Source organism: Cherax quadricarinatus, chromosome 17 (assembly GCF_038502225.1).
Source record: "Cherax quadricarinatus isolate ZL_2023a chromosome 17, ASM3850222v1, whole genome shotgun sequence".
In the NCBI taxonomy this organism is placed as follows: Eukaryota; Metazoa; Arthropoda; class Malacostraca; order Decapoda; family Parastacidae; genus Cherax; species Cherax quadricarinatus.
Window position 1 is genome coordinate 23093864 of NC_091308.1, and position 14617 is coordinate 23108480.

Sequence of the window (14617 nt, forward strand, 5' to 3'; positions counted from 1 at the left end):
TCATCACCATATTTGTGAATGTATATTAGGCCCACCAGCTGACGTGTATTAGACGTGTGAGGTCGTTTGTTTACTCTTGAATATCGGCAAAAATTTAACATTTCCGCTACTTTGAGCTCAGTTTCAAGCCATTTCCAGTGCTAAAACCAATCAAAATCATCTCTATTTCTGTAATATGTCTTCCATTCTATCAAATGAGACCAAGAAATCGCAAATACAACTATAAAAAACATACGAAAAAACACTGCAAAGTTGCTGTTTTAATCGAAAAATCATGATTTAAGTTTTTTTCTCTCATTATACACAGTGTGCTGCAGGATCTGTTTTATGTGGTGCACACATACCACATAGATGTATTCTCTCATATCTAGGCCCAAATGTACCACTCACAGTTTATCAGAGTGAGCTGAGCTCATGGCGTAGATCTACGGTTTGGACCCTGAACGTAAAGCCGTAGATCTACGGGACGGACCCTGAAAGGGTTAAAAGTCCTGCTGGGAATCTTCATTGATTTACGTAAAGCTTTTGATACTGTCGACCATGATTTACTGCACATTAAATTAACACACTATGGTTTAAGAGGGCACTCCCTCAACTACCTAAAGTCATACCTCAGCAACAGAAGCCAATATGTGTACACAAATGGAGCAAACTCTTCCGCACAGCCAATTACAGTTAGTGTCCCACAGGGAAGTGTCTTTGGCCCTCTTCTCTTTCTCATTTACATAAATGACCTACCAAATGCATCGCAACTACTCAAACCCACACTATTGCAGATGACACTACATACGTCTTCTCTCACCCGAGCCCAGTCATGCTAGCCAATACAGTGGACCCCCGGTTAACGATATTTTTTCACTCCAGAAGTATGTTCAGGTGCCAGTACTGACCGAATTTGTTCCCATAAGGAATATTGTGAAGTAGATTAGTCCATTTCAGACCCCCAAACATACACGTACAAATGCACTTACATAAATACACTTACATAATTGGTCGCATTCGGAGGTGATCGTTATGCGGGGGTCCACTGTACGATAAATACCGAATTACAGAAAATATTTACCTGGATGATGACTAACAAACTTACACTAAACATTGACAAAACCTACTTCATTCAGTTTGGTAACAGAGCTACAGATGTCCCTCTTAACATAATGATGAACAGATCACCTATCACAAAGCTCACAAAGGAAAAATTCTTAGGAATCCACATTGATAATAGACTCAAATTTCAAACACATGTACAACAAATTTCCAAGAAAATTTCCAAGACCGTAGGCATACTATCGAAGATAAGGTGCTATGTTCCACAGTCAGCCCTCCTGGCCCTATATCATTCACTCATTTACCCCTATCTCACCTATGGAATTCGTGCATAGGGCTCAACAACAATAAACCATCTCAGACCATTAATAACCCAACAAAAGGCTGCAGTCAGAATAACAAATTCCCACTACAGGCAGCACACTCCACCAATATTCAAAACTCTAAACCTACTCACCATACAAAACATCCATACTTATTATTGTACCTACTACATACATAGAACACTTAACTTGGATATAAACCCTCCCCTCAAACGACTCCTTACCAACCTCAACGGAACACATGACAATAACACAAGGCACAGATCACTCTCTGATGTTCCTCATGTCCATCTCACACTTTGCAAAAACTCAATGCACATAAAAGGCCCAAAAATCTGATATTCATTTTGAATATAAAAGAAACAGTCTGTTTATAAATTCAAGTCTCTTCTTAAAAATCACTTACTCACCCACAACTAAATAAATACTGAATAACTATCTCCTAAATGTATAACCTGTGACCCAATCAAACTTTTTTTTTTAATTACATAACCTAATAGAATACTCCATTCTATTGAATGGACAGCAAACTTGGCAAATGACCATATGACCTGACTTTGAAATACTCATTTGTGCTTAATTATTATTTACTATAATTTTTACCACTGAATATATCATTGCTTAGTTATTCTTAAGTTAATTTTAAGCCTGCCCATAATGACGTGCATACAAGAGGCTTTTCGCATGTTGCATGTAACCACTGTATTTCTTTGTACATCTATGTATCATGTCCAAATAAATAAATAAATAAATAAATAAATAAATAAATAAATCACAGTTCATCTAATGTGAAATAATAAACAATATAAATAATATAGAAACCTGATATATACTCTAGAATGAATAAAATATGTATGTTACAGGTGGAGGCAGCCACTCCCTCTTTGTTGTGGTAAACACTGCCATGTAGTGATGGCCTTTTGAAGCTGTCTATTATAATTATTATGTAGTACATTATTATATGTATTATTATATGTATATTATTATTATTGTATTATATTATGCTATTATGATTATATGTATTATTATACATATTATTATTACTACTAACCATACCCCGGCTGGGATTGAACCCGCGGTCAGATAGTCTCAAAACTCCAGCCCGTCGCATTAGCCACTAGACCAGCTAGCCACAATAAGATTCATCCAACTAGATATATTTCTACACCATGAAGGGACTTGAGCTAGAGTTCGTCACGGCCATGCTAGCTGGAGATTCGTCTGTAAAAACTTGCATTTGTGGTCACAGTGGTGCCTGTGCTAACCTTCCTATGGTGTAGAAATATACCTAGTTGGACGAATCTTATTGTGGCTAGCTGGTCTAGTGGCTAACGCGACGGGCTGGAGTTTTGAGACTCTCTGACCGCGGGTTCAATCCCAGCCGGGGTATGGTTTGTTTGCAATCGTGTCATTACGATTTCGTGAGTCATTATTATGTACTACTACAATGTAAATAATTTGCAATTTTTATTCTCACAAAAAATATAAGATTTACTGTTAAGCCTTATTGCAATAATTGTATAAATAATGTCAACCCATTCACAACTGCATATTGGAATGGCCAGTGACGTCATTTGCTTACTCTTGAACATAGCCAAGCAATGGAACATTTCTCCTTTGTTGAGCTCAATTTCAAGGTACTTTTCGTCGTGAAAGCAATCAAAATCATATCTACAGTGGTCCCCAGCTTTTCATAGTTCCCGGCAATCGTAAAATTCGCCAATCATAGGGGTATTTTCGTATAAACAGACTCGCTTTTCATAGGTTGACTCGCGAGTCGTAGTTCGTCCGGGACGCATACCCACTGCGTGAGCCGGGGCGGCAGCCAGTCTGGCATTGCTTACCAGTGAGCAAAGGTCCCCTCACGTGCTCCAGCGAAATATTTCATAATATTTCATTTATTTTAGTGCTTGCAAGTACTAAATAAGCTACCATGGCTCCAAAGAAAGCTCCTAGTGCCAAGCCTGTGGTAAAGAAGGTGAGAAATACGATTGAATTTAAGAAAACCATCATTGAACAATATGAAAGTGGTACAAGTGTGGCCGAACTGTCCAGGATGTATAAGAAACCCTACACAACCTTATGTTCCATAGTGGCCAAGAAAAAGGAAATAAAGGATGCTGTTGTTGTAAAGGGAGTAACTATGCTGACAAAAATGACATCACCAGTACTGGAAGAGCTTGAAAAGTTATTAATGGTGTGGATAAATGAGAAACAATTAGCAGGAGATACTCTTATGACTTCGATTATTTGTGAAAAGGCTAGGCAGTTGCATGAAGATTTGGTAAAGAAATTGCCTGCAAATAGTGGTGAAGTGAGTGAATTTAAGGCCAGCAAAGGCTGGTTTGAGAGATTTAAGAACCGTACTGGCATACACAGTGTGGTAAGGCATGGTGAGGCTGCCAGTTCGGATCACAAGGCGGCTGAAAAATATGTGCATGAATTCCAGGAGTACATAGAGGCTGAAGGACTGAAACCCGAACAAGTGTTCAATTGTGACGAAACAGGCCTCTTTTGGAAGAAAATGCCAAAGAGGACCTTCATTACACAAGAGGGAAAGGCAATGCCAGGACACAAGCCTATGAAAGACAGGCTGACGCTAAAGTTCTGTGCTAATGCTAGTGGGGATTTCAAAGTGAAGCCATTACTAGTGTACCATTCTGAAAATCCCAGAGTGTTCAGGAAAAACAATGTTATGAAGAGTAAATTGTGTGTGTTTTGGAAATCTAATAGTAAGGCATGGGTCACGAGGGAAATTTTCGTCGAGTGGTTCAATGAAGTGTTTAGCCCTAGTGTGAAGGAGTATCTCCTGGAAAAGAAATTGGATCTCAAGTGTGTGCTAGTAATGGACAATGCACCTGCTCATCCTCCAAACTTGGATGACCTAATTTTCGAGGAGTTTGGGTTCATCACAGTAAAGTTCTTGCCCCCGAATACCACTCCTCTTCTCCAACCCATGGACCAGCAGGTTACTGCAAACTTTAAAAAACTCTACACAAAAGCAATGTTTCACAGGTGCTTGACTATGACCACAGACACTCACTTGACCCTAAGGGAATTTTGGAGAGAACACTTCAGCATCCTCCACTGCATAACCCTTATAGGTATGGCTTGGGAGGGAGTGACTACCAGGACTTGGAACTCTGCCTGGAGAAAATTGTGGCCAGATTGTGTCGACAAGAGGGATTTTGAAGGATTTGGGACTGACCCTAATGAGCCTATATCTGTTGTAAAATCAATTGTGGCACTGGGTAGTTCCATGGGGCTGGATGTGAGTTTGGAGGATGTGGAAGGATTGGTGGAAGACCACAACAAAGAGCTCACCACTGAGGAGCTGCAAGAGCTTCAGCAGGAAGAGCAACACATCGCAGCTCAGAATCTTGCTGCAGAGGAGGAAGAGAGATGGAAGAAGGTGCCTTCTTCAGAAATTAAAGAGATTTTTACTATGTGGGGTAAGATGGAAAGCTTTATGGAGAAACATCACCCTAACAAGGTTGTTGCAAGCCAGGTTGGCAACATGTACAGTGACAAAGTCTTGGGCCATTTTAGGGAAGTGTTAAAGAGACGTCAGAAACAGAGCTCTCTCCACAGTTATTTTGTGAGACAGGACTCCAGTGACTCAAGGTGGTCCTAGTGGCATTAAGAAACAGAGAAGAGAAGCAACCCCAGAAAAGCAAATGGTACCTGAGGTGTTGATGGAAGGGGACTCCCCTTCCAAACTATAAACAATCCACTCTCTCTCCTCCTCCAGTCTCCCATACACTAAGAAGAATCTCCAATAAAGGTAAGTGTTATGCTGTTAATGTTTCATTCATCATTTCCCATTGTATTGTTTATGTACTACATGTATATTTCATGTTAAAAATTTTTTTGTTTTAATACTTCTGGGTGTCAGGAACGGATTAATTTTTTTTTTTTTTTTTTTTCAACAAGTCGGCCGTCTCCCACCGAGGCAGGGTGACACAAAAAAGAAAGAAAATCCCCAAAAAGAAAATACTTTCATCATCATTCAACACTTTCACCACACTCGCACATTATCACTGTTTTTGCAGAGGTGCTCAGAATACAACAGTCTAGAAGCATACACATATAAAGATACACAACATATCCCTCCAAACTGCTCAAGGAATGGATTAATTACGAAAAATGAGGGACCACTGTATTTCTGTAATGTATCTTCCATTCTATTAAATGAGACCAAAATAACGAGAATACAATCATAAAAACCATACAAAAATACCGCTAAGGAGTGGCTAATTGCTGAGAAGTGAACTCCACAATTTATGCTCCGATTTCTTTCATTTTTGGTGCGAGTTAAGAAGAACCTTTCCATCATACATTGCCCAAGTTTAAATAAGATAGTCCAACAAAAAAAATGAGATACAATTCCCTAGATCAAGAGCAAGAACCCCTCACCAGCATCAAGGAACCTGCCTTGAGGTCTGCTCGCCAATGGAAATTTTGCTCGTGTATGGAAGCAGAAAATTGACCAATTGACTCCTCGTATACGGAAAAAAAATCGCACGTGGATGCACTCGCAAGTAGATGTTCCACTGTATCTCCCCTAAACTTCCTCCTACCATAGTTTATAAACTTTCACCTCTTACTAGTTGTTGCCATTTTCCTCTTGTCCCATCTACCTCTTACTCTAACTGTAGCTACAACTAAATAATGATCCGATATATCAGTTGCCCCTCTATAAACATGTACATTCTGGAGCCTACCCATCAACCTTTTATCCCCCAATACATAATCTAACAAACTACTTTCATTATGTGCTATATCATACCTTGTATATTTATTTATCTTCTTTTTCATAAAGTATGTATTACTTATTACCAAACCTCTTTTTACACATAGCTCAATTGAAGGCTTCCCATTTTCATTTACCCCTGGCACCCCAAATTTACCTACTACTCCCTCCACAACATTTTTACCCACTTTAGCATTGAAATCCCCAACCACAAGTACTCTCACACTTTGTTCAAAACTCCCCACACATTCACTCAACATATTCCAAAATCTCTCTCTCTCCTCTACTCTTCTCTCTTCTCCAGGTGCATATATGTTTACTATAACCCACTTTTCACATCCAACCTTTATTTTACTCTGCATAATCCTTGAATTAATACATTTATACTCCCTCTTCCTGCCATAGCTTATCCTTCAACATTATTGCTACTCCTTCTTTAGCTCTATTTGAAAATCCTGACCTAATCCCATTTATTTTACTCTACTGAAACTCTCCCACCCTCTTCAGCTTTATTTCACTTAGAGCCAGGACATCCAGCTTCTCATTCATAACATCCACAATCATCTCTTTCTTATCATTCGCATAACATCCACGCACATTCAGACATCCCAATTTGACAATTTTCTTCTTATTCATTTTAGTAACCATTACAGGAAAAGGGGTTACTAGCCCATTGTTCCCGGCATTTCGTTGACTTACAACATGCATGGCTTACGAAGGAAAGATTCTTATTCCATTTCCCCGTGGATATAGAAGGAAAAGTAATAAGAACAAGAACTATTAAGATAAAATCTAAGAAAACTCAGACGAGTGTGTATAAATAAACATGTACATGTATGTGTAGTGTGACCTAAGTGTAAGTAGAAGTACCAAGATGTACCTGTAATCTTGCATATTTATGAGACAGACAAGACACCAGCAATCCTACCAGTACATCTGTTCCACTTCATGGGGAAGTGGAGCAGATTTCTTCATCTGTAAGCTATACATGTCATAAGAGGCTACTAAAATGCTGGGAGCAAGGGGCTAGTAACCCCTTCTCCTGTATACATTACTGAATTTAAAAGGAGAAGCTTTAATTTTTCTTTTTAGGTCACCCTGCCTCGGTGAGATATGACATGTTTGATGAAAAAAAAAATATATATATACAGTATAACCCCCATAACCACTGATTTGGTATCTGCAGTTTCAGTTATCCACAGTTTACTGTAGCCCAAATTTACCTAATAATTTTGCATAATAATGGCCCCAAAGTAGAGCTGGCAGCATTCAAAACCTTAGAGAAGCCATGAAGTACTTCCCATCAGTGAATAAGTGATAAATCTCCACTTTTTGTGCATAAATTACTAATTAAACTTTATAACAGGTTTATAGAGGACTTATATGTAATGTTTTCTACTATCCATAGTTTGGGTATCCACAGCAGGTCCTTGAACGTATCCTCATTGGATACAGGGGTCTTACTGTATTTTGTCGTCATATCTGTATGCATTCAAAAGAGCGTTCTTAATTCTGCTAGAAATAGACCAGACGAAAAGGATAAATGTAAATAAGCAAACTATCCTCATTTTACTATATGTATTAATTTTCCCAGGAAATTCCCATTCAATTTTTTAATCTTTCATTTAAAGCAAGGTAAAATAGGGTTAAGGTACATAAACCTATAAAATATACATTTGACTACAGATAAGCAAATTAAACCACCACTACACATTTGGCATGACTGGCTATGTGTAATGACAGGTATTCAAATTCTCACTTACTGCTCATGATGTAAAAATTACTATAAATATGGTATCCCTTGATAAGTATTATAATTAATAAATGAGGGGCTGAAACAATAAGATAACCCAGTGAGATTATAAAAGACAACTTCAGCCCTTACTTGGAAAGAAACTGTTCCGGGCAAAGCAGTGTATAAGCAGTTGTGATTTGCAGGCAAAGTCTTAGATTTTCTGATGATAATTCCAGTAATGGAAGCATGTTGTCAAAAATGTGCAGAAGAGCATCATGTGGATTTGCTGTATTTTCTAGAGTGGTCAGCCACAACAGTAAGCCATCTTCCAGAAGGTATACATGGCAGTCTTCATTGACATCTGTTGCTACACGTACTATGTTGATGAGGAACTCGTGAAGGCCTTCACTTTCTCTCTGAGGATGAGGAAAATAAGAAAGTTCTCTATTTTAATCTTTTTACTCAAGATCTAGTTATTTTTAATACAAACAGGAATACAAAAGTTGATATTCTAAACAGTTTTCTGTATGGTAAACCCTCAGTATTTGCATCTTTGTGATTTTTGGAATCCAATTACAAAGCTGTGCATTCGTGACCACATTAAACTTAAATATTTGAAAACCCCTAGCCTCTTCAATTATAATCATCAATGCGGTGCTAACTATAAGCTTGCAATTTCAGTGAAGAATAAATTGTACAGGTACTATTAATTTACTGGGAGCCTCGTACACAACAGGAGAGGATGGCCTAAGGTTGTCTGCTATCATTCTGCTAGCCTGCTCTCCCCTCTCTCTTACTCCTTCACTTTCTTATTCTGTTATTCACATGTACTTTCATCATTTATACTTGGTCATGGATGAAAGACAAATTAAAGGCAGTGCAGGCAGTGGAGATGTCCTGTTTAAGGGCAATGTGTGGTGTAAATATTATGCAGAAAATTCGGAGTGTGGAAATTAGGAGAAGGTGTGGAGTTAATAAAATATTAGTCAGAGGACTGAAGAGGGGTTGTTGAGGTGGTTTGGTCATTTAGAGAGAATGGATCAAAGTAGAATGACATGGAGAGCATTTAAATCTGTAGGGGAAGGAAGGTGGGGGTCATCCTCGAAAAGGTTGGAAGGAAGGGGTAAGGGAGGTTTTGTGGGCGAGGGGCTTGGACTTCCAGCAGGCGTGCATGAGCATGTTCAATAGGAGTGAATGGAGACAAATGGTATTTGGGACCTGACGATCCATTGGAGTGTGAGCAGGGTAATATTTAGTGAAGGGATTCAGGGAAACCGGTTATTTTTATATAGCTGGACATGAGTCCTGGAAATGGGAAGTACGTACAATGCCTGCACTCTAAAGGAGGGGTTTTGGGTTATTAGCAGTTTGGAGGGATATGTTGTGTATCTTTATACGTACAGTGGTCCCTCAATTATCGTCCTTAATCCGTTCCTGGAAGTGGAACTATTATCGAAATAGACGATTTCTGAATCAATTTTCCCCATAAGAAATAATGTAAATCCAATTAATTCATTCCAGACACCCAGAAGTATCAATAACAATTTTTTTTTTTACCTAAAAGATAGATTTACATGCACAAAAGAATGAACATTCAACATGACAGTTACCTCTACTGAAGGCTGTTGTTGATGAATGGAAGACAGGGAGGAGGAGAGAGGGAAGAGAGGTTATTGTTTGGAAGGGGAATCTTCCTCCATAAGGACTCTAGGTCACTTCAGGGGTCACTTCCCTAGCATAAATATAGATTTACATGCAGAAAAGAATGCCAAATAAATGTAAAGCACTAATAAAATGTATAAATGAACATTGGTAATAGGGGAAGTTGATGAGTGGAACGGTCTGCCTAGTAGGGTGATCGAAGCTAAAACATTGGGTAGTTTCAAATTTAGGTTGGATAAATACACGAGTGAGAGGGGTTGGATGTGAGTTGGACTTGCACTGAGTTTATTGCTTGGGTAGCATTTGCTCTGTTAGTGGGTTGGATTTGTGAAGGACCACCGTAGTATGGGCCAACAGGCTTATTGCAGTGTTCCTCCTTTCTTATGTTCTAAAAGCTATGGCTTGGGTAGTTTAAAATTTAGGTCGGATAAATATAAAAGTGAGAGGGGTTGGATTTGAGTCGGACTTGCACCTGAGCTTATTGCTTGGGTAGCATTTCTGCTGTTAGTGGGTTGGACTTGTGAAGGACCGGCCTAGTATGGGCCAGCAGGCCTACTGCAGTGTTCCTCCTTCCTTATGTTCTTATTGAAGACTTGTTTGTGTGAGGGAGGGATGGCAAGTTTATTGTTGGAGAATATGACACTAATATCAACTCTATGGCTTATTTATCTATCACAATTCAACTAATATGACATAATAAACAATATTAATAACAAAAAAACATGGAATAGACTCTAGAATGAATAAAATAAGTCATTACGTATGTCACGAGAGGTGCTGTGTTGTTGTTGGGTGTATAAGGGCCACTGAGAGTAAGCTGTCCATAATGGTGGTGAAGCAGCAGCTGAGGCGGTGGTGTTTTCTGTAGCCCTATTTAACTCCAACAACATTGGAGGAGTTTGTAGAATTGCTGAATCACTAAAGAAGGCACCCTCTACCACCATCACTACCACCTTCTACCACTATTACAATTGCTACCACCATCACTACCACCTTCTACCACTATTACAATTGCTACCACCATCACTACCACCTTCTACCACTATTACAACTGTTACCACCATCAACCACTATCACAACTGCTTCCACACTACCACCACCACCTTTGTATTTTTCTAAAAACTTTTTCATAAATTATATGCGTTTCTCACATTCTTTACCAAAGGGCTGGCACTAGAAGCTTTCTTTGGAGCCATGGTAGCTTATTTAGCACTTGCAAGCACTAAAATCAATGGAATATTATGAAATATTTCATAGGAGCAAGTGAGGAGACTGTCGCTCACTGGTAAACAATGGCACACTGGCTGGGAAGGCAGGCCCAGGCGGCTCAGAGCGTGAGTACGCGTCCCGGACGAAGGATGATTAGCAAGTTAACAGACCATTTGCGAGCCAATGTTTAGACGAAATAACGGGACTATTTCCGAAATGGACGACTTTCAGGCCGGACAATTATTGAGGGACCACTGTATATGCTTCTAAACTGTTGTGTTCTGAGCACCTCTGCAAAAACAGTGATTGTGTGTGAGTGAGGTAAAAGTGTTGAATGCTGAAAGTATTTTCTTTTTGGGGATTTTCTTTCTTTTTTGGGTCACCCTGCCTCAGTGGGAGATAACCAACTTGGTAGAAAAAAAAAAAACAGATTCAACTTTGAAATTTAGAGCAGAATAAATAAAAGGCATACAAATCAAATATTTATTAGCAAGTTTTAGTAGGTGTAGGTTGGTAGACAGCAACTACTCGAGGAGGTAACACCATGCTGAATGAGTGAAATGGAAACCTGTAATTGTTTTACACAATGGCATGATTACTGGTCTTTTGTTTCTGATCTCAAACATACAAGATGACAGGTACATCTTGCTACTGCTGTTGTTCATACTGCACATGCAGAGGGCTTCACAAAGCTGGGCACCAGACAAAAGAAATAGTGAAGAATGTTTGTGCGTGTGAGCGTTCAGTGAAGAACTGGGTGCAGAGTTTCAAGGCTGGTGGCAGTGTCGAGATACCAACTACCAAACCTCAGCCTGGCCCCTCGAAGAAGACATTTGTTCGTACCTTAACTGTGTCAAAGAAGCAGTTAGAGAGTACACCCAAGATAACTGCTAGAGAATTGTAAGAAAAGAACCCACATCTTCTCTCAGAGGTGTCTAAGAACTGTTAGCAGACGTGTGTCAGAACTGGTCTACAGAAGTCACCGTTTGGTTAACCCTTTGAGGGTCGACAGGCCCTCTCCGAGACTCGTTCTCAGGGTCGGCCAAATTTAAAAAAAAAAAATTATTTTTTCTTATGAAAAGATAGAGAATCTTTTCCCGATCATAATGACACCAAAAATATGAAATTTGATGGAATACTTACGGAATTATGCTCTCGCAAAGTTAGCGGTCTCGGCGATGTTTACGGATCGGCGATTTTGCCCAATTTGAGCCCCATTTTCGGCCAGTTCCTCTGTACTAGTCGACAAAAAACATGAATATTTCGCTAGAACTCCATTTTTTCTATTGAATGAGTGCAAGAAACCACCCATTTACCAATTTCAACTATCCAGTACAGTGGTCAGAATTTAGCAATTTTGCCAATTTCACACAAATTTCAAAAGATACCAAATTCCGAATAGGGTCCAGAACAAACAAGAAATACATTCCTGGCACTAAAATGACATTTCCTCTGTTCATTAGTCACGTCTCAAGGCCCCTCTTACATTCTTTTGCTTTCCACTTTGAATTTTTATTCTCACAAAAAAATAGAAGATTTACTGTTATGCAGACTGCTGCATTAGTGTAAAAAATGGTATGAATCTTATTGACGCACTTGCAAAAGAATATTAGACTCACCAGTTGACATGTATTGGACGCTTGGGATGATTTGTTTACTTTTGAACTTTGGTAAAAATCGAACATTTCTGCTACTTTGAGCTCAATTTCAAGGTACTTTTCATTGTAAAACCAGTCAAAATCATCTCAATTTCTATGATATGCCTTCCATTCTATAAAATGAGACCAAGAAAACTAGAATACAATAATAAATACCATATGAAAATACAGTGCAAAGTCGCTGTTTTATTCCAAAAAAAACGGTCAAAGTTTTTTTTCTCATTATGCACTGTGTGCTGCAGGATTTTTTTTATACCATGCACACTGACCACATAGACCCATTCTTTCATATGGAGGCCTACCAGCTTTCTCCCACTAGATCTGAGGGCACTAGAATTTAGGCGTACTAGTACGTCAAAAACCCTGGGTCGTAAGCCGTACTAGTACGTCCGAAACACTCAAAGGGTTAAGAAACTGAGTCCCTCCAAGCCAGAGAAGAAATGTAGGTTGGATTATGCAAAGAAATATCTTCACTGGCATCCTCAACAGTGGTCTGAAGTACATTGGAGTGATGAAGCAACCTTCACTGTCACTTGTAACCGTGGGGGGACATGTGTACCAACCCAGAGGTACTGACCCACTAGACCCATGCTACACCTGTGGGACCACTAAACACCCAGACTCACTCATGGTTTGGGGGTGTTTCAGTACTCAGAGTGTTAGTGAACTCATTGTGCTTCCCAAGAACCAATATATGAACCAGTGTAATTACCTAAAGTTAATGTCTGACAATTTACCAAAGGCATTTGACAAGTGGTGGGGCTACAGTGTTTATGCAGGACAGTGCACTGTGTCATACCACCAAATCTCTAGTTCAGTGGCTTAAGGACTGTGAAGTGAGGTTCTTTAATGACTGGCCAGGCAATTCCCCAAACCTAAATCCTATTGAGAACCTCTGGTCAATAGTGAAACGAAATTTACTGGGCAAGGATATCAGTTCCATCTCGCGGTTGGAGGCTGCTCTACATGAGGCATCGAATAATACACCTCCCAAACCCTCAAGAATTTGGGTGAGAGTCTTCCTACATGGCTGAGGGACGTGATTAAACAAAGGATGCAGCACCAAGTATTAAAAGCTCAGTAAGTGTGCAAATATATACATTATGATCTTTCAAGGTATATGTGTGTGTGTGTGTTTCAGTATGTGTGTGGGAGGGGTGGCATAATGACATGACTAGCACAATACATGTATGTGTATGTACGCTCATCCGAGTTTTCTTCTAATCTCTAACATTTCTTGTTTTTACAGTGTTTCTTTTCATCTACATGGGAAAGTGAGTGAGTGAAAGTGTTTTCTTTGTTAGCTCAACATACCTCTGTGGGAGACAGCCAGTGTTGAAATTTCTACATGGAATTTGCACTGAATAACTTGTGAATGGCAAGGGTTTACAGTACAGCATCGTTATATTAATTTATACTTCATTTATACCTGGCAAGTTTTTGGATTAAGGCATTTTCCATATTGGCTCCACATTTTATATCTTTCTCTTCACAGTTTTCAGCAACTGCTGTTGAATTGTTCACTTCTCTTTTGTACATCTTGATACATGAATTGAATAATGAACTACAGTATTTAAAAGTCTACACATACCTTTAAAGAATTTCAAGAGTTTCATTACTCTCAGAGCCCAGCCATGGGCCAGGATTGTCTGGTGCTAGCCTGTTCAAGCAGGCTGTTGCTGCTGAAGGCCCACTGCCCCACATATCCATCATAGCCTGGTTGATCTGGCACCTGGTGAAGATATTTGTCCAGTTTCCTCTTGAAGGCTTCTACACTTGCTCCAACCATGTTTCTGATATCTTCTGGTAAGATGTTGAATAGTCTGGGACCCTGAATGTTGATCCAGTGTTTCCTTATGGTCCCCACTGCACCCCTGATCCTCACTGGGTTTATTTTGCATTTCCTCCCATCTCTCTCACTCCAGTATGTTATGGCAGTGTGCAGATTTGGGACCAGGCCTTCAAGTACTTTCCAGGTGTATATTATCGTGTATCTCTCTCTCCTCCACTCTAATGAGTACATGTTCAACACTTGAAGGTGTTCCCAGTAATTTAGGTGCTTTACAGGCTCAATGTGAGCCAAAAACAATCTGTTATTTGTTCTAGCTCTGATATTTCTCCTGCTTTGAACGGGGCCATCAGCAGTGAGCAATATTCTAAATGAGGGAGCACTAGCGATTTGAAGTGTCACCATTGGCATTATTTCCCTTGTTTTGAAAATTCTCAATACCGA

The 14617-nt window shown here is 39.4% G+C and overlaps 1 protein-coding gene across 1 annotated transcript in view; it reads right to left on the bottom strand.

The window, feature by feature from the left end:
• The window catches only part of Impbeta11 (importin beta11), a 219058-nt gene that overhangs the window by 70523 nt on the left and 133918 nt on the right, over positions 1–14617 (bottom strand). The window contains exon 6 of the mRNA XM_070085867.1: positions 8006–8271. Coding sequence (XP_069941968.1) covers positions 8006–8271 — 266 coding nt within the window. The remainder of the gene's footprint in view (positions 1–8005; positions 8272–14617) is intronic.